This window comes from Pistacia vera, unplaced genomic scaffold (assembly GCF_008641045.1).
Source record: "Pistacia vera cultivar Batoury unplaced genomic scaffold, PisVer_v2 Contig1149, whole genome shotgun sequence".
NCBI lineage: Eukaryota > Viridiplantae > Streptophyta > Magnoliopsida > Sapindales > Anacardiaceae > Pistacia > Pistacia vera.
Window position 1 is genome coordinate 415,330 of NW_022195192.1, and position 27,945 is coordinate 443,274.

The 27,945-nt window shown below is 32.6% G+C and overlaps 3 protein-coding genes across 3 annotated transcripts; 2 read left to right on the forward strand and 1 right to left on the reverse strand.

Moving 5' to 3' along the window:
- The first annotated feature begins 854 nt into the window (after positions 1-854).
- Positions 855-2,109, forward strand: LOC116146320 (glucuronoxylan 4-O-methyltransferase 1-like). The gene has a single exon (XM_031431731.1). It carries the CDS (start codon positions 1,035-1,037, stop codon positions 1,917-1,919), a length of 885 nt encoding a protein of 294 aa, XP_031287591.1. The 5' UTR covers positions 855-1,034; the 3' UTR covers positions 1,920-2,109.
- Positions 2,110-16,818: 14,709 nt separating this feature from the next.
- On the forward strand, positions 16,819-20,170 carry LOC116146360 (ras-related protein RABD1). Its single transcript, XM_031431768.1, has 8 exons — positions 16,819-16,961; positions 17,042-17,114; positions 17,337-17,384; positions 17,488-17,535; positions 17,882-17,953; positions 18,344-18,499; positions 19,574-19,677; positions 19,986-20,170. Exons 1-8 carry the CDS (start codon positions 16,948-16,950, stop codon positions 20,074-20,076), a joined length of 606 nt encoding a protein of 201 aa, XP_031287628.1. The 5' UTR covers positions 16,819-16,947; the 3' UTR covers positions 20,077-20,170.
- A 2,947-nt stretch (positions 20,171-23,117) lies between these two features.
- On the reverse strand, positions 23,118-25,744 carry LOC116146349 (ras-related protein RABA2a). The gene is made up of 2 exons (XM_031431763.1): positions 25,422-25,744; positions 23,118-23,872 (listed from the first exon to the last, which is right to left on the reverse strand). The coding sequence occupies exons 1-2, from the start codon at positions 25,584-25,586 to the stop codon at positions 23,387-23,389; spliced, it is 651 nt and encodes a 216-aa protein (XP_031287623.1). The 5' UTR covers positions 25,587-25,744; the 3' UTR covers positions 23,118-23,386.
- Positions 25,745-27,945: the final 2,201 nt, after the last annotated feature.

Genomic DNA, 27,945 nt, shown 5'->3' on the forward strand with positions numbered 1-27,945 from the left:
ATTGGTTTTGGAGTTTGTTTGCAATGGAATCAGTAAGAGAAACTCTATTTCATTTCATATGTGCTTCTGTGAGAAGCATTTTTTGTCCGAAAGTGTTTCCTCAAAAAGCAGTTGGGTTGACCTTTTTGATGAGGTTTTTCTTTCAAGAAGCACTCCGAATCATTCTCAAATCCCTGAAATTGTTTGGAAGCACTTTTGAAAGTCTAAAAAAATTCTGAAATGCACCTTAAGTTTTAATTTCATCAAACTTAAAACCATTTACACTATCCTCAAAAATAAACACAAATGAAAGTAATATTTACAGGGGTTTTTTCATGTTTTTAGGGATATATTTAATAGTTTTAAAAAATACTTGGTTTGGACATGATAGTGGAAATACTTTGCAAATTCATATCTAGGGTTAATATCAATCGTTTATGAGAAATCGTCAAGCCTTAACTGGTTCAAGATTTTTTAAACTTTTTAAATTCACCCTTGGGCTTTTCGGATATTTTAGGGGTATATTTTTTATGTTTGAGGCTAATGGTTTAACTACTTAGGTTTCTTTCTCGCTTACTTTAGTAAGATTTTATCTTGCAAAGTTTGTATATCAAATTATATCTACTAAACGATGTAACACTTGTATATAAACAAATTAGAATTAATAAATCCCTCTTTCTATCTTAACAACTAGAAGAAAAAATATGAGCATGAGGAGGCATTTCATTATCAAACTCCCCCAAACCTGTAGCTTCAACCATTAATAAAAAACAAATCATTCCATTTTCACCAAATCAATAAGAAAAACTGAAAATGATAACTCAAAACTTCCCACCAAACATTGTAGATCCACCAACCTTTGTTATTGTTTTTGCTTCATGCAAAATCATAGTAGCTCTCTTGTCCTCGTCAACACTCACCAATGTCAGTCTCTCTTCCCTTCATGTCTAAGCATTACAATTCAATTTTTTCTTCCCCCAAATCTACCCAAAATATAACCTCCAATCTCCATTTCTCTTTACCATATCTTCACAATTCTTGAAAATTCTTTGGAAATGAGGACTAAAGCCAATCCAACATTGAGCTTCAAGGTGCTCCTCCTTGGAGTTTTCATTGCTTTCTTGCTCCTTTTTGTGTTGAGATCTAGCTTATCATTGTCAAAACAAGAATCTTCTTCCCCCTTTTCACAAACAAATCATCTTCCGAAAACCTTAATTCCCAAGAAAGAATCATCAAATCCTGAAAACTGCTCACCAAGTTGTTCAAAAATCCCAAAATCTCTCGCACAGGCTCTTATTCATTACACAACTTCAACAATCACCCCACAACAAACCCTCAAAGAGATCTCAGTGACAGCAAGAATCCTGGAGAAGAAATCCCCTTGCAATTTCCTCGTTTTCGGGCTAGGTCACGACAGCCTGATGTGGAGCTCACTCAACTATGGAGGCAGAACAATCTTCCTGGAAGAAGATGAAGCCTGGATTGAGCAAGTCCGGCGGCGCTTTCCCATGCTGGAGTCCTACCACGTCACTTACGACAGCAAAGTGAACCAGGCGAATAACTTGATGGAAGTCGGGAAGGGCCCCGAGTGCACGGTAGTAAGTGATCCAAAATTTTCGATGTGCCAGCTCGCCTTGAAGGGTCTTCCGGCTGAAGTTTATGACATAAAATGGGACCTGATAATGGTGGACGCGCCAACAGGGTACTACGAGGAGGCTCCGGGGAGAATGACTGCGATTTATACAGCAGGAATGATGGCGAGAAACAAAGAAATTGGCGAAACCGAAGTGTTTGTGCATGATGTGAATCGAGTTGTGGAGGATAATTTCTCCAAGGAATTTTTGTGTGAAGGTTACATGAAGAAACAGGAAGGGAGGCTAAGACATTTCACAATTCCAAGTCATAGAGATGGTTCTCAGAGAATCTTTTGTCCTGAGTAGATAGATTTTCTGTGGTGGTTTTGTGATATGTTTAATCGGTTCTTTTGATGCCCATTTTTTTTCCAGGGAAAATTGAGTGTGCATTTTCTTGGCAGGAAATTTGTCCTGGCATTTGAGTTTTTACATGGAAACAAACAGATTGGAGAGTCTAATGCCCTCTTGATTTTCATCTAATGAAAGACTAATAACACAGCTGAGATTTGATTGTAACGAAGAACAAACAGAAATGGAAAATTAATTATTGTTAGAACGTTAGATATACAGTAAAAGTTCTTTATAGTCATAATGGTGGGACTAACTAACTTTATTACTATAAAGATGTTATAATTTAATGAAGGCGTAATTACAAAAATTATAGATTTAATTTCTTATTTTTTAATTCATGTTTTAGTAGTACAGTGTTAGGATTTCAATTCATATTTTAGTAGTATTAGGATTTCAATTCAACGCTTCAATTGTCTACTTTTGAAATGGATAGAAGACCGTGTCTTGGAACTAGCAAAGATAAGTGTCATTGATGGAACTATAAATGCAGTTGATGCATGGTCAATTGATGTGAAGCTACAGACAATTGCCAATGGTTTTAAGCATTGTAAAATTAGGACCCCTAATTTCGATGAATTGCAAGTTATAAATGAAGTGGACGAGAAAAATAAAAGAGTCATTGCAAAATTGAGTGATCAGATTCGTCAATTTCACTACACTAATCGAATAGATATTAATGTCTTCCTCAATCATCCAAATGAGCAACAAATCGTATATGCTTTAACCGAAGAAAAAATCATTGCTATAATTAGACAATGAGTTAAAGGAAATAATCATAAGGATGATAGTACGGAAATACAAAAAGTTTCGTGTCATGAAGCTCTAAACATACTTAAGAAGCTAAAAATATTTTGGCTTCAACAAGAAGGTGTCCATGCTAGCAAGTTATTACATACTAGTAAGGTAAAAGATATAGTAACAACTCTAAAAATATAAATAATTATCCCAAACAACTTTAGATAAATATTTTATTTCATCTTAAACCTTTAACGTAATATAACATATATTTTTTGGTAATATACAGATAATTATTACTATGTGAAGGCAACTTTCCTTAAGATGGGAATTAGAAAAATTATAACTTATTACAATGTGGAGTTTATTCTTTTTTATAACTATCCCAAATTGGGACTAGAGTTTTTTATGACTATGTAGAGTTTATTTCTATATAGAGTATCACTATAGAGAGGTTTTACTATATATACAGTAAAACCTTTTTATAGTCATAATAGTGGGACTAACTAATTTTATTACTATAAAGAGGTTATAACTTAATGGAGGTGTAGTTACAAAAATTATAGTTTTGATTTCTTATTTTATAATTCATTTTTTAGTAGTACAGTATTAGGATTTCAATTCAGCGCTTTAATTGCCTACTTTTGAAACGGATAAAAGATCGTTTCTTAGAACTAGGAAAAATAAGTGTCATTGATGGAACTGTAAATGCAGTTGATGCATGGTCAATTGATGTAAAGCCACAGACAATTGCCAATGGTTTTAAGCGCTGCAAAATTAGGACCACTAATGTCAATGAATTGTAAGTTACAAATGAAGTGCATGAGGAAAATAAAAGAGTCACTATAGAATTGAGTGATCAGATTCACTACACTAATCGAATGGATATTAATGTCTTCTTCGATTATCCAAATGAACAACAAATCGTGTATGCTTTAACCAAAGGAGAAATCATTGTTGCAATTGGACAAGAAGAGAAAGGAAATAATCCTAAGGATAATATTAGGACCACTAATATCAATGAATTGTAAGCTACAAATAAAGTGGATGAGGAGAATAAGAGAGTCACTATAGAATTAAGTGATCAGATTCACTACACTAATCGAATGGATATTAATGTCTTCTTCGATTATCCAAATGAACAACAAATCGTGTATGCTTTAACCAAATGAGAAATCATTGTTGCAATTGGACAAGAAGAGAAAGGAAATAATCCTAAGGATAATANAGTGAGACCTATTGTGAACTGACCAATTACGAGCTGTCACGTCGAGGTTGTAAGAGAAAGTTTATGATAAAAGGTTGTACACGTAGCATTTCCTTTAAACAAAATCAAAATTTAATTATATATATATTCTCTAAAAATCCCACAAATATATAACCGCAATAATTAATCATATTAAATTCTCTATAGATTGATATTTCTCTTCATTTCCTGAACATATATATATATATATATATATATATAGAGAGAGAGAGAGAGAGAGAGAGAGAGAGAGAGAGAGAGAAATTTTACACTTAAACATTTTCAATAAATAAAAATTACTTTTCCAAATGATGTGGAAGCCTACTTGGCACTTCCACATCATCAACCAACTTAAATATTTAAAAATTTATAATTAAATCCTTATAAAGCTTGATTTCACCTATCATATTCATCACATATCATATTAATCTTTTATTCCGCAAAACAATTAATATTCTATTTTCATATTCCCCTTTTATTTCTTACACAAAAATTAAAAATCTAATCCAATTTCTAATCGGCAGTATTATTCCTCTATTCTTCTTCTATTTCTTACGCTAAGAAATTGAAAAATAAAACCTAAACAAATTCGGGGGCAACTTTAATCGGTTGTGTTCCTATGTTCCTCTTTCATTACAAGATCTTCTGATAATTTCAAACCGCATTTTACTTCCATATTTTTTGTAAAATACAAATAATTCATCCCTGGAATCAAAAATCATTCCAACCTTAGGCTCTTCTGTGATAAAAGCTGCTGTTATGGAATTTCAAAATACCAAATTTTAATTGCTTTGGACTGTTATGTGATTTTAATTGCTTTTGGACTGTTTTTGCAATTGATATTGAATATTGCTTTTTTGTTGGACTGTTACGTATTAAAGGCAATTGAATTGTTCCAAGTTATTGCAATTCAAATGGGCAGTTATGGTTTTAAAAGCAATTGATTGACTTCGGTTACAGCAAGGGAAATCGGTAGAATTTCAAATATAAAAAGGGGGTGGTTTTCTCATTTAAAAAACGCAACTTTTCAGTTGAAAAAATCTTTGTTTCTCTGTGTTTTTTAACTTTCCAGCTCTCATTCACCACTGTTACTTTTCTTATATTGTTCTAAATCTCTATTAGAGTGTGCACTCTAAAAGAAGATTCGTCATTGTATCCAGGAGGTCAATCTGCTATTGAGCCTTGTTGCACCACGAAGATTCTTCCAATATGGGCGGAATTCTGATCTTAAGGACAATGCTTTTGCACGCCTTGACGCTGCTGTCTTGCTGCTATTTCGCTGCTGTGTTCATTGCTGTTTCACTGCTGTATTGTTGCTGTATTGCTGCTGTCTCCCTGCTGTTTTTCCTGCTGTTTCACTACTGTTCTTTTGCTGTATTGCTGCTGTCTCTCTGCTCTTTTTCCTGCAGTTCTCTTGCAATTTTCCTGCTATTTCACTGTTGTTCTTCTGGTGTTTCGTTACTGTTCTTTCACTGGTTTGCTGCTGCTGTTTTGCTGCCAATTTTTGTATTAAAATCCAACATCTTCCACTTTTTCTTCAGCATTTCTTATGCACTAAACTTCGTTCTCATTATCAATCTCTTCCACATTTGATCTGTACTCAATCTTATGCTCATTATCAACTTGGTACATGTGAGATGAATAAACTAGATTTAAAAAAAAAAAAAAATAAAAAAATCTACATAAAAAAAAAAAATCATCTTATAGAAACATATTGATCAGTAATATAAATAAATAAATATCTCATTAATACTCAAACTAGGGATTGACTCTGGATATTAACATGTCTTTTTTTTTTTTTTATTTTGAAGAATGATATCCAGGTTTCTTCTCATTACAAACCGAAACCGAATTGAATTCCTGGGTACCTGGTTTTTTCTGTTCGGTTACAATTTGAGTTTCAAGTTTTTTTGAACAGCCCTACTAGGGATTGACTCTATTAGGTTTTTAACACCAAACTCCATGTTCATGGTTAAGATTGCAATGCAAATGAAGTACTTGATAACCTAAATATAATAATAAATATTTTTAAATCATAATTCACGTAATATTTTTGAACTAAATTAAAAAAAAATAAATAAATAAACCAATATTGCGACAGCTCTAAAAATTCATATAAGTTAGTGAAAAAGAGGATTAGATTTTTATGGTAAGAAACAAAAGAAGATCATGAAAATAGAATATTAATTGTTTTGGGGAATAAAAGATTAATATGATATGTGATGATGGGTAAATATATAAAATCAAGTTTTGAAACGATCTAATTATAAATTTTCAAGTATTTAAGTTGGTTGATGATGTAGATGCCAAGTAGGCTTCCACGTCATTTGAGAACGTAATTTTGGGATAGAAATTGAAAAGAGTAATATTATTGATTGGCTAATATGGGGTTGTGATCTCCTCTTATAAAATGGTGGGATGAACCGATTGTTGGGGTTTCCTAACTACAAAATTTTCTAAATTTTGTCTTATCTTTCTTTTTACCATAATATTACTCCTCAATCTTTCGGGTTTACCTAAAAGGAAAATGACCAGTTGCAATAGAATTGATATCAACTGAAAGAGAATTCTACGTGTAGTTATCAAGAGACCTACTTTAATTTTTTTTTTTTTTTTTTAATTGAGGTATTCAAGTCAGTATACATGTATTTAAACTATTCTTCAGGGGAAGTTATCCCACAGCAACCCATCATCAAAACCCCTAGGTAAATAATTTAAATTTCCTAATAGTTATCCTTAAGAATTCTATCTAATTTTTGAAAATTGGATTCTATAATAGCTCTATAATAGTTAATTTGTATAAATTATGACACAATTTTTAGGTTGTTAGATTTAAACACTTAAACGGGTAAAATTGAATCTGATTTATGTCATTTTTAAAATGTATTAAATGTGCAAGTTATAATAAATTTCAACCATCCAAAATGTTTAAATCTAACGGTTTAAAAATTATATCATAATTTGTATAAAAAATATGGTGCTCCCGAACTTTTCCCATGATATTATTTGCGGTGTAATATTATTCATAATAAAAGAATCATTCATCGTGATAATAGACTATGGTTTATGATGTATACTTGTAGAATAAAAGAATCATCGATGAAGATAATTTGTGGCATAAATTTCAGATGAATAATTAATACTTGAAAGGGTCATATATGTGATAGAAGAAGGTTCTATAAACTAATAAGAGTAAACGACTTGTTCCCACCTAAGGTTTGGTAAAATGGTAAGTTTCGATCCCTGGTTTCATGAATTTCAGATTCCCATTCTTAAATTAACAAAAACCTATTTAATTTAACAGTTAAAAGGGTAAAATGGTCATTTCAAAAATAAAAATTTCAAAATAACCATTCACTTATTAAATTCACCCCACTGGCGATTTCAGGCCATTCCAACCTGTTCCCGACACAGTCGACCCCTCCCGACACCACCATTACAATCCCCCCAACCCCCACATCAAAACCCCTAACCTCTCCGCCTGATTGAACCTCCAAATTGTCAGCCGCCGCTCTTAGTTTTAGTCATGCATTTCATCCAAATTCCGGCAGGTCCCCGCACCGGAAACCACCCTAACACCACAATAACATCATGGGCTTCCCCCCCACCAAAACCCCTAACATCATCGATCGCAATTGCCCGTCGATCGCCACCGCTTCTCCCTTAGGTTTTCGCTTGTTGTCGCGCCTTTCCAGCCAAATTCTAGCCGAGGTGCACTCAGGTGGAAAAGTTAGGGGATTTGGTTAGGAGGATAAGGGGATGCTGTTGGTGGTGTCGGGGAGGTCCAATGTTGCTGGAATCAGGCTGGATTTTTGGCTTGGCCAAGATCTCTTGTGCGGTTTATTTGAGAGAAATTTGAGAAGTGAGGGTTATTTTGAGAGAAAACTAACAATGTTAATTTAAGGTTGAGAATATGGAATTTATGAAACCAGGGATGGAAACCTGCCTTTTCGTTAAACCTTGGGTGCGAAAATGTCATTTACTCAAGTAATAAAAGCAAAAGTGATATGTGACGCCCACATGGAGGTACGTAATTTAATTTATGCTCTTATACCTTTAGTTGATTTTTGCTAAGGTTATTTTAAGGAAAATGTGAAGAAAATGTCTTAAACTTGCATTAAGGGTAAATAATCTTTTCACTCAAAATTAGTTGAAAAAGTAGGAAGTGAAAAGAGATAGAATTTCATGGAGAATGCAATAAAATGAGGGCATTATGGTAATTGACTAAGGGACATAGATTGAATTTTAAAGAAAGTGCAAGAGCAAAATGGGAAACTATATATATTTTTATGTTATATCAAGGATTGAAGAGTGAAACCCTAGCCACTCTTCAACCCATTTTCACGCCACTTCTCCAAATCCTCTTAATTTCTTCACTTTTTTTTTTCAAAAGAAATTCATAGATCTTGGGTATTTTTTAGTGGATTTTCAATCTCAAGCACCTTTAGGTAAGATCCTTGCACTAAGAAGTGATTTTTAATTTTTAAAGTGTCGAATTTTGATGGTTTGTGCTCATAGGATTTGAGAGGAAGAGAGTTTGATCAAAGAAGATTCTTAAAGGGTTGAATTTGCTCATATCAAAGGTAAGTAAATCCTACCCTAAGTATGATTTAAGTTATGTTGTGTCGAGAATTCTCTTTATGTATATATATGTGTGTTATATGTAGAATTGTTGATGGATTTGGTGTTGGATAATAATTAGAACCTGTCCATGAGAAGTTGGGTTGGTGTATATGATACTTGATGAATGTTTGGTTGAGATTTGGAAGAGTTGAAGTAAAAATTTTGAAGTGTGTATTTTGGGCAGATTTGGCTTTAATTATGGAGGAGTTTATTCCAAATTTTTGGTGGCCTAAAATAGAGATAGAAGTGTAACCAAATTAGTGTTGATTTGTGCATATGAGTTGTTTGATGAAATGTCAAAGAGAAGTGCATGTATGAGTATGATTATGTATTACTTTGGGATGAGTTTGTAGATGGTAGAGAATGACATGTTTGCATTCCATAATGCATAATTGCATTTAAACATGTGAATTTAGAAAGAAATATAAGCATAAAACCATCTACATGTATACATATTCATAAGAGCATGAAAAAGCACTAAAATATTAAAGAGAAAATAGAAAGAAATGAGAATATTAAAGATATTCAAATTTGAATTTTTTAATTAAAGAAGTGTAAAAATATAAAAAGAAGAGAAGGTTGTTGCGATGAAGGCCCGTGAGTGACATAGTCCCACATGCACGCCACCTTTAGTGAGCGGCCTCAAAATTCAGAAAGAAGAATTGTACAGTCCGTTAGAAGTGCGTGTGGATGAGGACTATACCCAGAATTAGAGAATTCACTCACACAGCCAAGGCTCCAAATCCATGCCTCAACCGAGTCCGATCGGCAAGAAAAGAAAAGAAAGAATAGAAAGAAAGAAAGAAAGAATAGAAAAGAAAGAAAGAATAGAAAGAAAGAAAAGAAAGAAAGACTAGAAAAGAAAGAAATAAATAAAGAAACAAAAAACAGAAAACAGAAAACAGAAAACAGAAAACAGAAAACAGAAAACAGAAAACAGAAAACAGAATAAGAATAAGAATAAGAATAAGAAAAATAGAAAAGAAAATACATACTTTATGCATTTGTACATTTGCATCATGAATATGCATAATACCATGCTTATTATCACGAGTAGTAAAAAATTAGAAAACAGAGAAAGAATGAGAAAGAATAGAGAAAGAACAGAGAAAGAATAGAGAATAATCGGGAAATATGATGTAAGGAAAGAAAATTCGGAATTTAAGCAACGAAGAGCGAAGGCTAGCATAGTGGGTTTACTTACTGAGCCATTAGTGCTCACTCTGTTGTTTTTAATGTTTTTGCAGGTAATAGGTGAGTTGTGGTCGTTCGGAACGTCACTCAGTGAAATGGTTGGACGACATTGTCGAGTTGCTATTTTTGAGTATATTTTGTACATATTTGTATATAAAGAAAAATTAAATATGGGTCCATACTTTATTACTCGTTTATGGAGTATAGTAGCTGGAAAGAAAATATTACATGATAGGACAATAAGGTATACCTTAATCATTATCCACAATTCAATAAGGTATTGCCCATCCATATTCAAAAAGTCTTCAATCACCTTTGAGTATTACACAACTTTTCAATTTACAATTGCACCATATCTTAAATACAATGACCCACCAAACTATAATAATTATTTGAAATGAGAAATAACAATTTCCCCCTTAAGCTTTGGGCTAGGTATTAAAACTATCTCTATTGCTTTACAAATACACAACATGCCCAGCAATTTTACATGCTTAATTAGAGAAAATACTATTTGAGCATTCTCAAAGCACATTAAAGATAGTTTGGATCTAACAGAATATGTTCATTTTAAGTATAGCTTATACAAATTTATGCATTTTTAACTTAAGGAAATGTCTTAGCTTAATTTGCGATAAGAAGAATAACAATTCAGACCTAATCGAATAATTTGCGATAGGTATAGCCTAAACAAATTTGCTTTTGTGTGTCATGCAACTGTTATTCACCCAAAATTTTGGGTATAACTTGTGCATACTTTTGTGTTTCACCCGACTGTCATTCACCAAAAACTTTTGGTATAACTTGTATTAAAGTGTTTTTGAGTTTCAGACAACCGTCATTTATTCAAAACATGTGTACTTAGCTGTGAATTTTAAAATTTATAAATTGACACATGCTCTTATTCACTATTGATAGAGAATGTGACAGGAAGACACGTTGCTCACCATTGAAAATTTGTTAAATTAGTTAACAGCATTAAACTATAAGGGTGGGTTTGGTTAAGTAAGGTTGGATTACTGAAATCTTATATTATCTTCAAGTTACTATAATTCTTTAGGAAAATGTGTTTGGTTTAGCTGGTGGGTATGTTATATTAATGTATTTGGTTAGTTGGTTAGGGTATGTTATTTAAATTATTAAATTGTCATTTTTTAAAATATTAATATAATATTCTTTTTATTATTAATTTTTGAATAATTTCTTTTAACCCTCAATATTTCAGATTTAGCGAAAACACCCCGTTTATATAAAACTTTAATTTATGATAAAATCACCCCCACCCCCTGCTGCCATCGCAAACCACCGTTGGAAGTCTCTGAAAGTCGCTGTGAGTAGCTCATCGTGACCACGAGGCTTCGATATGGCCGTTTCTGACCATATTGATGACCGAAAACGGCCATATCAGGCCAGATTTATTCCAAGCAAAATAGATCTAGCCATTAATGGCCAGGTCCATGGCCGTTAACGGCCAGATCTCGCCTAGATTTGACCGCTAATGGCTAGGGAATCTCGGTCATTTTTAGGGACTCCAACGACTTTCCGGCGGCAGTCAGTGGTGGTTGGCCTGTTATTGGCAGTGGTGGCTGGGTGGCGGCAGTGGTATGTTACTTGTTTTAAATATAAGGGCATTATTGTCTAAAAACTTAATTAACCAAGGATATAATTGAAATAGTATATTAATGTAAATTTATTTTAAAACAGGGGCATTATAGTCCAAAATTTCTATTAATAAGGGATAAAATTGTAATAAAAATAAGATTACCAAGGTAATCTTATAATATCTAAAAAAATGGAGGTAATCAGATTACTTCTAATATTACTAACAGTAACAACTATTGGGAATGCAAGATTACTAGAATCTTATATTACTTGATGACCAAACATGGTAATCAAGTAATATAAGATGACATAACCCTAATAATCTTCTATTACCTCCAACCAAATGTCCCTTAAGGGTATATGTGTATTTATGAAACTTCAAAGCCACAAACCTTAGGAGTAAAAATTATAATTACTTATCCACATCCACAACTAAGAAAAGAGAGAATCATTAGCCCACTTTGAGCTTTTTGGTCCAAATCAAGATCTTAACTTTTAAATACTAGAAATACCGCCCTCAAAGCTCATAATTAAATCCTAATTCTGGAACAACATTTTTATGCAAAGACAAGTGAATCGTGCAATTATATCTTTATGGTGCATTCAATTTATTGATATCATAATGATAATCTTAGAAGATTCATCTAATCATGTTGTACCACTTAAAAATAAAATGGGATTTACTTGTTAATTATTTATTCAAATGTTTTAATTGATATATTCTTTTGTATTGATATGTAGTGTCATTACGGTGAAAATAATAGTACTACTTGGGGGACTTCAAATGTCGTTCATACGTCGACACCGGTGACAAGTGACAATGTGAATCCTACTCCTGAAAATGTATTACACATAGAGTGAAGTCGGTGTGATGAAGTTGGCATGAAGATAAAAAAAATATATTAGTATTAAATTGGCTATTTGTTTGTCTTTATTAAATTTGTAATTGTAATTTGGGTAATAGATTCTGTGTTAAGTTGCATAAACAACTTATGGATTAATTTGTTGATAATATGCATTGTAATTTCAATTATTAGAAGAATTATTTGATTTTAAATTTTAATAAGAATTTTCTAAAATTCGGATAGATTTCGGATATCCAGTTGTCTGATCCGAAAAACGGATATCCGAAAAACGGATATCCACATATTTCGGATCGGATTCGGATCAGAATATATCCTGATCCGAAAATCCAGATCGGATCGAACAAAGAGAAGTGCATGTATGAGTATGATTATGTATTACTTTGGGATGAGTTTGTAGATGGTAGAGAATGACATGTTTGCATTTAAATATGTGAATTTAGAAAGAAATATAAGCATGAAACCATCTACATGTATACATATTCATAAGAGCATGAAAAAGCACTAAAATATATTAAAGAGAAAATAGAAAGAAATGAGAATATTAAAGATATTCAAATCTGAATTTTTTAGTTAAAGAAGTGTAAAAAGATAAAAAGAAGAGAAGGTTGTTGCGATGGGGGCCCGTGAGTGACATAGTCCCACATGCACGCCACCTTTAGTGAGCGGTCTCAGAATTCAGAAAGAAGAATTGTACAGTCCGTTAGAAGTGTGTGTGGATGAGAACTATACCCAGAATTAGAGAATTCACTCACGCAGCCAAGGCTCCAAATCCATGCCTCAACCGAGTCCGTTCGGCAAGAAAAGAAAAGAAAGAATAGAAAGAAAGAAAGAAAGAATAGAAAAGAAAGAAAGAATAGAAAGAAAAGAAAGACTAGAAAAGAAATAAATAAATAAAGAAAAAGAAACAGAAAACAGAATAAGAAAAATAGAAAAGAAAATGGATACTTTATGCATTTGTAATTTGCATCATGAATATGCATAATACCATGCCCATTATCATGAGTAGTAAAAAATTAGCAAACAGAGAGCAAAACAGAGAAAGAATGAGAAAGAATAGAGAAAGAACAGAGAAAGAATAGAGAAAGAACAGAGAAAGAATAGAGAATAATCGGGAAATATGATGTAAGAAAAGAAAATTCGGAATTTAAGCAACGGAGAGAGAAGGGTAGTATAGTGGGTTTACTTACTGAGCTATTAGTGCTCACTCTGTTGTTTTTAATGTTTTTGCAGGTAATAGGTGAGTTACGGTCGTTCGGAACGTCACTCAGTGAAATGGTTGGACTACACTGTCGAGTTGCTATTTTTGAGTATATTTTGTACATATTTGTATATAAAGAAAAATTAAATATGGGTCCATACTTTATTACTCGTTTATATATATATACTTATTGTCCTATCATGTAATATTTTCTTTCTAGCTAGTATACTCGTAAAATAATCATTAAAATTCATTATATAGCTAGTATACTCGTAAAATAATCATTATATATTATGATTATTTTACGAGTATATGATATATAATGATTATTTTACGAGTATACTAGCTAGAAATAAAATATTACATGATAGGACAATAAGGTATACCTTATTAATCATTATCCACAATTCAATAAGGTATTGCCCATAGGGCTGTTCAAAAAAATCCGATATCCGATATCCGCTCCACTCCGATCCGAAAAAACCGGATATCCGAAAATTCGGATCGGATACGGATCACAATTTTAGAAAATCCGAATATTCGGATCGGATCGGATACCGGATCGGGATTGCTAAAAAAGCGGATATCCGTATCCGATCCGGATTTTACTAAAACTATGCCGTTTTGATTTTTATGCACACCCCTTCCAAATTTCAAATAACCATACAATTTTAATTTATATACATTACCCTAATATACATTTATATCTTTAAGGTGCATTCAATTTATTGATATCAGAATGATAATCTTAGAAGATTAATCATACACAACCTTTCCCTAATATACATTTATTTTGTGTATACTAATTTGAGAATGTGNAAAAAATTAGAAAACAGAGAAAGAATGAGAAAGAATAGAGAAAGAACAGAGAAAGAATAGAGAATAATCGGGAAATATGATGTAAGGAAAGAAAATTCGGAATTTAAGCAACGAAGAGCGAAGGCTAGCATAGTGGGTTTACTTACTGAGCCATTAGTGCTCACTCTGTTGTTTTTAATGTTTTTGCAGGTAATAGGTGAGTTGTGGTCGTTCGGAACGTCACTCAGTGAAATGGTTGGACGACATTGTCGAGTTGCTATTTTTGAGTATATTTTGTACATATTTGTATATAAAGAAAAATTAAATATGGGTCCATACTTTATTACTCGTTTATGGAGTATAGTAGCTGGAAAGAAAATATTACATGATAGGACAATAAGGTATACCTTAATCATTATCCACAATTCAATAAGGTATTGCCCATCCATATTCAAAAAGTCTTCAATCACCTTTGAGTATTACACAACTTTTCAATTTACAATTGCACCATATCTTAAATACAATGACCCACCAAACTATAATAATTATTTGAAATGAGAAATAACAATTTCCCCCTTAAGCTTTGGGCTAGTTATTAAAACTATCTCTATTGCTTTACAAATACACAACATGCCCAGCAATTTTACATGCTTAATTAGAGAAAATACTATTTGAGCATTCTCAAAGCACATTAAAGATAGTTTGGATCTAACAGAATATGTTCATTTTAAGTATAGCTTATACAAATTTATACATTTTTAACTTAAGGAAATGTCTTAGCTTAATTTGCGATAAGAAGAATAACAATTCAGACCTAATCGAATAATTTGCGATAGGTATAGCCTAAACAAATTTGCTTTTGTGTGTCATGCAACTGTTATTCACCCAAAATTTTGGGTATAACTTGTGCATACTTTTGTGTTTCACCCGACTGTCATTCACCAAAAACTTTTGGTATAACTTGTATTAAAGTGTTTTTGAGTTTCAGACAACCTTCATTTATTCAAAACATGTATACTTAAGCTGTGAATTTTAAAATTTATAAATTGACACATGCTCTTATTCACTATTGACATAGAATGTGACAGGAAGACACGTTGCTCACCATTGAAAATTTGTTAAATTAGTTAACAGCATTAAACTATAAGGGTGAGTTTGGTTAAGAGAAGGTTGAATTACTAGAATCTTATATTATCTTGAAGATTACTATAAATCTTTAGGAAAATGTGTTTTGTTTAGTTGGTGAGTATGTTATATTAATGTGTTTAGTTAGTTGGTTAGGGTATGTTATTTAAATTATTAAATTGTCCTCTTTTTAAATATTAATATAATATTATTTTTATTATTAATTTTTGAATAATTTCTTTTAACCCCTAATATTTTAGATTTAGCTAAAACACCCCGCTTATATAAAACTTTAATTTATGACAAAATCACCCCACCCTCTGCTGCCACCGCAAACCGTTAGAAGTCTCTGAAAGTTGCTGTGAGTAGCTCATTGTGACCACGAGGATTCGATATAGCCGTTTCTGGCCCTATTGATGGCCGAAAACGGCCATATCAGGCCAGATTTATTCCAAGCAAAATAGATCTAGCCATTAATGGCCAGGTCCATGACCGTTCACGGTTAGATCTCACCCAGATTTGGTCGCTAATGGCTAGAGAATCTAGGTCATTTTTAGGGACTCCAACGACTTTCCAGCGGCGATTAGTGGTGGTTGGCCCGCTATCGGTAGTGGTGGCTGGGTGGCGGCAGTGGTATGTAACTTGTTTTAAATATAAGGGCATTATTGTCTAAAAACTTAATTAAACAAGGATATAATTGAAATATTATATTAATGTAAATTTATTTTAAAAAATGGGCATTATTGTCTAAAATTTCTATTAATAAGGGATAAAATTGTAATAAAAATAAGATTACTAAGGTAATCTTACAATATCTAAAAAAATAGAGGTAACCAGATTACTTCCAATATTATTAACAGTAACAACTATTAGGAATATAAGATTACCAAAATCTTATATTACTTGACGACCAAACATGATAATCAAGTAATATAAGATGACATAACCCTAATAATCTTTCATTACCTCCAACCAAATGCCCCCTAAAGGGTATAGGTGTATTTATGAAACTTCAAAGCCACAAACCTTAGGAGTAAAAATTATAATTACTCATCCACATCCACAATTAAGAAAAGAGAGAATCATTAGCCCACTTTGAGCTTTTTGGTCCAAATCAATATCTTTAACTTTTAAATACTAGAAATACCGCCCTCAAAGCTCATAGTTAAATCCTAATTCCGAAACAACATTTTTATGCAAAGACAAGTGAATCACGAGTGAATTTTCCATTCTTACTTTACGTGGAGGAGTGAATTACCCGTTCTCCCTTTACGTGGCCGTGGGTCAACGTTTGCTAGAATCAAAGGGATCTATCCTAGTTTAGATTGTAGGATCTGGAAATCATAGGCCCAAACCTCAGGGGTATATATGTAATTATGTCCAGAAAAAGGTAACTTTGAGAAATAATTGGGTATAGGTGCTGCAGTGGTGGAGATAGCTATGATTGACAGGTAATAAATAAATAAAAATTCACATTCACATCCACATTTCTCACATTTTAGTTTTCGAACTTCAGAAACTTTCCTTTTCTCTCAAAACAAACAAAAACAGAAACAATCTTTCTTCCGATTTTCTTGAGAAAATTTCTCCATCACCATGAGCAACGAATAGTATGTGAATGTCTCATATTTTTTCTTCATTTTCTTCGTAATTTATTTTATTTTTATTTTATTTTTTTGAATTTTTGAAGCGATTACCTGTTCAAGCTTCTACTAATCGGAGACTCCTCTGTCGGCAAGTCCTGTCTGCTTCTCCGATTTGCTGTTAGTGGAATTTTTATCTGACTTTCTTTTTTTTTATTTTTCATTTTTGTTATATTTAGCTGTTGCTTTTGTAATTTTTTTTTGGGTGTTGAAATTTAAGTTTTTGATATGATAATGAGGAAGATAAGTGAGGATTAATTATGGGTTATGCAAAATTTTTTATTTTTGTTAATATTTTAGGTTTAAAAGTTCGGTTTTATAATTTTTTTACTTATTTTTCAGGATGACTCTTATGTTGATAGCTACATCAGTACCATTGGAGTTGATTTTGTGAGTTTTTCTCCCTCTTTTCATGTGTTTGTGTATGTATGTATGTTAATAAATAGGCCAATATTTAGTAGACTTAGTTATTTTATTATTTTTTTATTTGCAGAAAATTAGAACTGTTGAGCTGGATGGGAAGACAATCAAGCTGCAGATTGTGAGTAGAAATTTCCCTTTATTGTATTAAATGGTCCACATTTAAGATTTTTTTATTTTTTTATTTTTTTTTTGGAGGTAAAAGATGAGGGGTTATAAATGGGTTAATCGTTTTTTGAAAATTTGGGGGGTTATGCTTGAGATTGTTGTTTTGTCTGAGTTGAGTGCTGAACACGTAAAGAGGATGTGAAGTGTCCTAATTATGCTGAATTTAGTTCATGTTATTCTGTGGAAAAGGTCACACGGTGTGGATGGTGATAACAATTCTTCATCTTATAACCAGAATTAAGTTCTTATGATAGTCCTCCAAGGTAATGGCTGACACTTATTGTTGTTTATTTGTGCAGTGGGACACTGCTGGACAGGAGCGGTTCCGTACTATCACAAGCAGTTATTACCGAGGAGCCCACGGGATTATTGTGAGGAACTTAGACTTTTTTTTTTTCCTTATCAGAAACTGATGCATTTCCCTTGATCTCGTTGGTGCTTGTGCACATTGTTGGTTACAGATGGCATATTAGCAAGCCTAGGTATATTGAATGTATTTATAGAAACTCATTTTTCATCTTTAGTTGAGGATTTCATTGCAATAATTCCTTGTATATCATGGTATTGATAAAGCAAAACCACTTAGATCCTCCAATTTTTTACCTCTTTCTTGATTAATGCATGTAATTCTAAATGTATTATTTATTGGTGATCTTTATTTTGTTGTAATTTTTAGAAAAAGAACACGGATGATATTTTCTTTTCCTAATTTTAAGTTTACAAGCGTCTGAAAGTTCTTAATTATAATGGGATTGCAACAGATTGTCTATGATGTCACTGAGATGGAAAGCTTCAATAATGTGAAGCAGTGGTTGAATGAAATCGATAGATATGCAAATGACAGTGTATGCAAGCTTCTAGTTGGGAATAAATGTGATTTAGTTGAGAACAAGGTTGTAGACACGCAAACAGCAAAGGTATAGTTTGTTACTTCCGTGTCATGAACTTTAAATACCATTTGTATAACGAGTTGTTGCTTACATGGGACACTCATAATTTTTGGAAGTTTGTATGTCTTTGGGATATTTTCCGCTACAAACAACTTGTTCTATAACTATTCTTTATTGTTTTTTTTTTTTTTTTTTGGACTCAACTACCTTGTTTATTATCAATTTATTTATGTTTTAATTAACCTTTTAACAGGTGTATGCTCGATGGGAATTTCACTTGCCAAAACAAGTTTGACACTTCACTTAACATGTCCCATGTCATGTCCACCATCACAGAAAAATTTCCTAAAAATTTAAGTAGATGGGTTCATAACAAACAAGCATATGGATATTTTTTGGTATAAGAAATCATATTAAACATTTTGAAACATTTTTCCTTTAAATGCTCATAAGAAGTAAATTTGACTTCCATCCAATTTATTTGCTAAATCATTTTAGGGTTTTGTGGACACATCATTGTATCAGATCAGTCATGTTATGTGGTCCAATTTAAAAAGTTATTTAAAATGTAAATCTGTGGCTCTAAGTAAAATTAATTGGAGGAAATAACATCTGATAAGAGCTCACTTTTCATTTGTTCATGACCTGTATTAGTGTAAGATGGTGTGTTGTAAACTATCAAAGTGCTTCACACTTGGGAATGCCTCTGTTACCCCTATCAAAGTGCTTCACACTTGGGAATGCCTCTGTTACCCCTATCAAAGTGCTTCACACTTGGGAATGCCTCTGTTACCCCTCTATGTCTGTGTGCGGGTGTTGGCTGGGGGTGTGGGGTTTTGTTTAGAGTATCAACTTTTTGAGTTATCCCATGTAAATGACTGTGACAGAGTTGGTTGATTTTAGCATCAGATATTCTGATGAAGCCATGAAGGTATGAACTTTGCGATGAGTTCTTAATGATTGAGATGATGGCATAGGCTGTTGTAGTGCCATCTAACGGCAGATGCAGAAATTACTAGATGAGTATCAGTAATACATAGGACATACCAGGATTAGCTTATCTAACTTGATTTTATTGGCTTCTATCCGAATGAAATGCAGGCATTTGCAGAAGAGCTGGGGATTCCTTTCCTTGAGACAAGTGCTAAAGATTCAATCAATGTGGAGCAGGCTTTCTTAACCATGGCTGACGAGATCAAGAAAAAGTAAAACTACTTGTCAACACTTTCTTTATTTCTGATGCTGCCATATATTCCAATTTGCAAGTGCTTATTAATTGTTATTAAATATTAATTACATGTCATCATCATAGTAATTTCCAAAAGCTAAAATTTGACGTAATTTTCTTGGTTGATACTGATCACTAAAGAAAAGGTCTTAGGTATTTTACGTGTCGCATTCCTTGTCATCTTTCAAAACATGATTCTTTACCGTAGAGATGTGGCGTTCTTTGCTTATTAATATACCTAGTTGCTGTTTCTCTTAACGGTGTGCGTTCATTTTTCTTTTGCAGAATGGGTAACCAGCCAACGGGGAACAAGTCTACAGGAACTGTGCAGATGAAGGGACAGCCAATCCAGCAAAAGGGTAACTGCTGTGGTTAGAGTTAGTGTTGTAATACTAAACTATGTTAGAAGATTGTAAGACTGTTTAACTTTGTTGACTTCGTTATTATATGAATCTCTTAAAACTGTTATATATCGCCTGCTTTTAGTGTTTTCCCTTTGATAAGATTAGTTCTTACTTTGCACAAAGTGTTCCTAATGTTTGTCAGAAGTTGATGCTTTAGCCTGATTTTCAACCTAGAAGAATTCACCTATAATTAGAGCATGACTTTTAAAATTAAAGAAGCAAAATGAAAGTTTTACTGAGGGATGGGCGTTTCACCCGTCCCCATGGGGACCCTTCCTGTCCCACCCCGATTGGGGTGGGGATTCCCTGAATTTCCAGGTGACAGGTCGGGGGTGGACAGGGAAAAAATCCCCACCCCTTGGGGCGGGGTGGGGATGGGGATTAGTTTTCTCAGGCGGGGACCTGCCCGGTTCTGTCTCCAAAAACCCCATAAAACCTTAACCCGTGTCACCCCTCGACCCCTAGTGCTATGCCCGCCCTGCCCCGAAAAAGTGCAGGCCAACTCCTTTTATATAATAATGTGATATTATACTCTTTTTTTTTTATATATAATAACGTATATATTATTATATATCTAAATGATATAAAAAATAGGTCTTATATTTAGTATTCCAATACATATACATGCAATTTAATCATTTCATCTTATATTAGATTATTAATCTAAGACTGTTTATATAATTTAGATATCATTTTATCATTTGATTATTAATTTGAATGAAAGCAACATGACTTAAAAAGTCCAAGTATCTTCTTCAATGCTTCACATTATTAAATTTTATCATTTATTATCTTTAACTAAATATGATTAAGATATATTTCAAAATTTTATAAATTATCAGAAATACAATTTAAATTATTTTAAATAAGATGAATGATTATATAATATAATTTCTTAAATTTAGAATTTATTTTACCATATTTGATCCAAAGTGGGGTAATAAATCAAAATCCGGTTTAATCATATTGTTATATTAATTTATTTTTTTCTACCATGTTTAATGGTTTCCAAATTACATTGACTTGTTTAATCATATTGTTATGTTCATGATATTGAATTATTGCACTATTACATAAACTAAGATAATTGAGTTTCTCTTCTAAGTAAATTATCTAAACTTTGGAAACATTTTAGGAGAAATTTATATTAGAAAAATGAATATTAAATTGCACAAATTCCGTTATCTTTCTAATCAATCAATCAATTAATTAATTATGAACATTGTTTTATTTTACACAAATTCTATTATCATGTCTTTGTAATCAATTAATTAGTCATGAACTTTATTAACATTGTTTTATTTATATTCAATGGTTCACTAAAACTAGATGCAATGATGTATGATGTATCAATCTTTATTTTTGTTTTTATTAATTAGTCATAAATTACATTAATAGTTTCTGATTCTTTAAACCTTTTTCATTAACAAGTAATTAAATCAAATAATTGATTATGATTTATGAGTTATCAAATATCAATCTTGATATTCAATATAATATTTTAAAATTTAGTCAATTAATTCAATACAATTTAATTACTTAATAATCTAATGACATTGTAATTAAGTAATTAATTAAATATATATTCAAAAATTAACTAAATATACATTTATTTTTATATCAAAATTTTATTCATACATTTCAATGAGTTTTTATTTTACTGTCTAGAGTTATCAATAAAAAAATTTTACAAAATCAATATTAAAAAAAGTTTAAAATAATTCTTATAAGTTATAAGCCATTCGAAGAAAATCCTCTGTTGAGATCATCTCAGTACGAGAAGGGGGGGAATCCTTAGGGGGATTAATACCCGCAATTCCCAAGCCTCTGGGTGAAGTCAGAATGGGGATGGGTATCATCACATCCCCATGGGGAGGGGAGGGGAGGGGATGGGGAATGGGGCGGGAACAGGTGAACCCCCAAGGAGTTGAGTACGGGGATCCCAATCCTAAACCCGACCCACCCCACACCCATCCCTAGTTTTGCTAGCACTATACTTTTGGTAATAATTAACCTGGTATAAAGTTGTATATGTGTTTGTCTAATCAAGGCACGCCATGTTAACCTTAACTCATGAGCATCGAGCCATGCATGTGTTTTATGATGGGGTAAATATATAGATCTCATTGAGTCTTTTGTTTCATTCAATACTTTCTCTTTCGTACGAAGACATCTGTCTCATTCAAGACTTTCTCTTTATAGTGAGATATTGTTGTAAGCTATTATTGAAGTACATATTTGACTTTTTGGGGTAAGATAACGGAAAAAGATTTGTTTGTTGTAAATGCAAATATTGTTTTTTGTTAATACGTTGTAAATGCAACCAAAGTATTTTCCTTTACAAGAGTGGGCACAATTGAATGCAAAATTGAATTACAAATATTTGTTTGTTGTAAATGCAAATATTGTTTTTTGTTAATACGTTGTAAATGCAACCAAAGTGTTTTCCTTTACAAGAGGGGGCACAATTGAATGCAAAAATGAATTACACAATTAGTCTTGATTTTTACGATGTGGAAATAATTTTATGAACCAATAATTTGTGTTCAGCTTTATGAAAGTACTCATGTTAAAGGATAGCCTCTAGCAAAGGCTATTCTAGTTTTCACATCAATGAATAAAGTTACGTCTTTTTAAGAGTTGCCTATGAGAGGTAAAGTTACCCTGAACTTATTGCAAAGGAAGCCTATCTAAACCAGGGTTTTCATTAAGTATTAAACATGTATAAAGAGAGTTTTGGTAAATAATAAATGGTTTCACTTATTAGTAATCATCATTGAATTGAAACATTAGATTAAAATCTTAAAATACAATGCGTTATTTGGGAACTTCAACCCACTATTTTTCAGTTCATTCCTCTAGCTCATAAACTACTTTGTTCCAGAATAAAATGGACATAGACACAGTCATTTTAACTTCCACAATATAAAATCTCTTCCCACACTTGAAAAACTCTTTTTGGAGGCCTCCGCAAACTCAAATGGTCATTACCATTTCGTCAAAAAATCAAGAATAAATGCAAATCAAACTACAATTTTCTTCAAATTGTATTCTATTAATACAATATACACTAAATTCCACAGAAAAAACTATGAAATGCCTCATGCAAACCGCCATAACAAAATCATCAAATATCCGGACAACAAACAAATGACATGAAAGTTCGAACATTCAATATATTATAAGTTGAAAAATAGCCCTGCCAAGGATGAAAAGTGAACATGAAGAGAAAACACAACAAAAACCAGTGGAAATTGAGGTAATCGGAAACCACCTTCAGGTTCAGGATGAAAAGCAACAAGGTTTCTTTGTGTTAGCTTCGGATACTCCTCCTACTACAATAGTCTGACCTTCTTTAATGCTGGTGGGTGCTGGCTCACCTGAAGCGAGTGACTTCTTACTAATTATTCGATATATCTCCGAGAGAATTGTCTGGAACGCCTTCTCAACATTTATTGCTTCGAGGGCAGAAGTTTCGATGAACGATAGGCCTTCTTTCTCTGCATAGCCTTGGGCATCCTCTGTGGCAACAGCTCTAAGATGCTTCAGATCAGTCTTGTTGCCAATCATCATGATCACAATGTTGGCGTCTGCATGGTCCCTGAGTTCCTTCAGCCACCGGCTCACATTTTCAAATGTTGTTGGTTTTGTCACATCATAAACTAGAAGAGCTCCAAGGGCACCCCTGTAGTAGGCACTGGTTATTGCTCGGTATCGCTCCTGACCTGCTGTGTCCCATATCTGGGCTTTCACAGTCCTTCCCTCAACCTGAACAGAACAAAAATTTCTGTTTAAGCATACAACAAAAAACTACTTCATGAAAAAATATCCATTTTAAAATAAATAAGGTGTTCTTTTTAATGAAATGATTTTTTACAATACACGAGCTATATTTCCATTTTGTTCCTTCAACACAAAACTAACAAATTTTAGCATCCCCTCAAGTTTTATATGCCAGTTTGAACTTTATACACTGTGAAGGGTAGTCGAACAATATGACATAAAGAAGTTGTCTCAAATAATATGGCTTTAGATTTATCTTATGAGAATGCATAGGATGATCAATACAAAGATTTACTTTGAGCGTCTCTAGAGAATACAAAGATGATGGAATACTAACATTATGGTTAAGTGCCGCTTGTCCTAACACAAGAATGCATCCACAATAATATCTAAAACTATGGTTTCCTATTTAACATATATATTGGTTTTCAATATTACTACAAGATAATTTAGAATGAAAAACCCACTAGATTGGAAGGTAACTATAGGCTAAACTTACGTGAAGTAGTCAAGTTGAATGTCACCCCAAACCCAAAGTATGGCATTGAGCACTCAACTCCAACTCAAGACCGAACTAGACTTAGGCCTAGGCACTCACCCTGGTTCACCCATGCTTATCCTTTTGAGCTGAATTGACTAGTTCACCCAAGGTTAAATTATTCAACAAGAAATGAAATTTAAAAATATATTAGTTCTTAATGAGGTTCTTCACCTAAGCTAATAAGGTAGAGTTCATATGGTAAAGGGGTCTCAATCTCGGATCCTCATATGTGCAAAGGATAGATCCAGGTTCAGCTCAGGTTACAAAACTTCAACCCAACCCCAACTCAACCAGAATTCATTCAAAATCAGAAATTCCTACTCTTAAATTATAGAAACTCCAATTACCATAAGGAGTATATCTACTCTTCTCAAGAAGCGTTCATCTGACTGTGATTTGTCATCTGACTGTCTATTTAGTTCCTACTATATCATTACTTACACAGCATCATCCAAAACACAAAACGAAAGAGAAAAACGTAAAATAAAATTCCCGCGAACCGAAAATGACGTGGCAATAACACACCAACTTCATGTAATATACAGCTTTCATTTACTATTTGAAAAGTGTAATACTACTCTTCCTAAATGCAAATTACAGACTCAAAAATTTAATTCGGATTTCGAATATAAACTTTGCGAATGTAATATTTATTATATTAGTACTTGGAAAAATTCTTCCACAACATGTTCACCCGTCCTATGCGTGTACAACACATAGTAGCAATGCACAAACAATGAGTATGGGTATGATCTATTTACAATCACATTCAAATCAACCAAACAAATCGAGAAACATACAACAAAGTAAACAGATCAACATTAAATTCAACAATTACAGTAACAGATCAAATCTAAACCACATAAAATTAAACTAATTCAGATCAAATCTTGACACAAAACTAATAACTAAAAACCTAAAACTCAAATCATAATACATTTCATTTAATTAAAACTAAAAATAAAGTTTAAAAAAAGAAAGAAAAATGATTACTTGAAGAGTACGGGTGGCGAATTCGACGCCAATGGTGGATTTGGATTCTAAACAGAACTCATTACGAGTAAATCGGGAGAGCAAGTTCGATTTGCCGACTCCCGAATCGCCGATTAATACTACTTTAAACAAGTAATCGTATTCCTCGTCCGGTCTCCTCGCCATATAAATAGAAATGAAACGAAACAACGAATTGTCCGGAAGAATCAGTTGTTCGAGAAATGAAATCAGAGAAACCGCAAAAAATATCGTTTTTGTATTTTCAGTGTGGAGGAGAGTTTGAAGATGGGGAGTGAGTGGAAGGACGGAAATGCCCCTCCACGCTCAGTTGAGGGGTAAAATGGAAAACGTGAATTTATTTGTTTTAAATTTGAAAGCTGCCTTATTTGTCACCGCTTTGATTGATTTTGTGAATAAATAAATTATTAATTAATTTTAGGGAAAATGATAAAAGAGAATTTGGTATCGTTACTGATCCGGTTCAATTATTTATCAAGAATTCTAATGATAAAATTAATAATGAATTATATATAATTTTGATAAGTCACTATTGAAAATAATTTTTTATAAATTTTGAAACGTTTTATAAGGAGTGAATTATGCCCTTATATTATCATGAAATGAGAAATGTAATTTAGTTTTATTTAAAAATTAAATATACATTTAAAAAATACATATTTGAGTTAAAATATTAAAAAAAAGTACAAAATTATATTAGTGTCAAAGTCTCACATCGGTTAAAAGATGAGGAACTTAGTCATTTATATAGCATAAGGACACACTCACCATTTGAGGTGTCTTTTCAGAATAAAATCGTGTAGACCCCAAGACCCAAAGCATACAATATCTTTAGGGTCTGCTTGAAAGTTTTTTTTTTTCACTGGTTTTAGGGGGTTTTTAATTAGACTGGTTTTGAGGTGTTTAAAAACCATTACTTGCCAGATTTTTTATGGACTGGTTTTGACTGGTTTAAAAACCTCCCAAAACCAGTGTAGTGTATTTTTGAGGGGTTTATAAAACACCTCAAATCGGGGTGTTTTGGCTGGTTTAAAAATTTTATCCTAAAAAAACTGCTTTCCACTATTAATAATCCCTTTGCTGCTAAAAAAAAGTCACAGAATAGAGGAGCCAGTCAACCTCTTCGTTTGATTCTTCCTTCTCCAGCTTCTTCAATTCTCTCAACAAGTTTTGTTTCTCTCTTTCTCTCTCATTTTTTGTTTGAGTTTACCATGCCATGCTTAAATGAGGGAAGGATCCTTTGTTCTTCTTAATTGATTTGCCCTAGATTTGCTATAGGTTATTCTATTAATCACATTTGAGATGAATTGCCGCTTGTTTGAAAGGTTATACTTCTTTTTAACTCATATTACTTCATTCAATCTTCAAATTTTAGATGACTGTTACAATGCTTTTGAATCTTTTATTTATAGAATAATACATTAGAGTCAAATTATAAATCAGGCTCTTTTTTTTATTTTTTCAGTTTGTTTTGTGCGAGCATGTGTGAGACTAAAACCCTTTTATTATTTGAGTTCTCTTTTTTGCATGCTTGTGCTGGCTCTGGCTGATATAAGTTGCCAATTAATCACATTTTATTTAAAAATACTACACCAGATGCTAATCCAAGTTGATGATGACGAAACGTTTATGGAGAGAAACCCCCAAGCCTTCTACATTTTCTATAATGCAATATGCTTCCAGTTAAGACAAGAACAAAAAGCCAAAGCACCATTTACATTGAAACGATGATGTCCCTTTTAATAGACCCACAATTTCCAAAACCAACATTTTTTAAGGTTGTCTTTCAGTTGGTTTCACAATTAATTATTGATATTTTGAACCTTTTGTTAGGCTTTTGTTATGGACATATATGTAAATTTATCATTTTAAAAAATTGTCAGAACTGCTGGAAAATAAACTCCCAAGCACAGGTTGGGTGTTTTAAAAACTACTACTAAAAACCCCTTAAAACCGCTACGGTGATTTACCCTCAAAACTGCTACGATGGTTTACCCTCATAACTGTTACCATAAAACTCCCAAGCAGACCCTTAGAAACCTATCTACCATGTGTTTGAATCCAAAATACATTAACAGTTGGCCCACCTACCATATGTATGGATCCGATATACATCAATAGTTGACCCTAGAAGGAGGGCCTAGCCTACTCCTAAGCCTCTCGCCCCTTTGGGGGTTGTGTTGGTGCCAAAGTCCCACATCGGTTAAGAGAAGGACACCCTCACTACCTAGAAACGCCTTTTTAGGACAAAACCATGCAGGCTTTAGGGCCCAAAGTGAATAATATCTCTAGAAACCCACCTATCATGTGTCTGGATTCGACATACATCAACAAATTAAAAACATAAAAAAATTATTTTTATAATCTTCTAGTTCTTAAAATTAGTGTTTGAACAAGACCAAATGCATTTTCCAATTTTTTTTTTTTAATAACTTATAACATTTTTAGATCATAAAAGTTTTTATGATATTCCATATTGGGAAATTTATTCAATAAAAACTATATT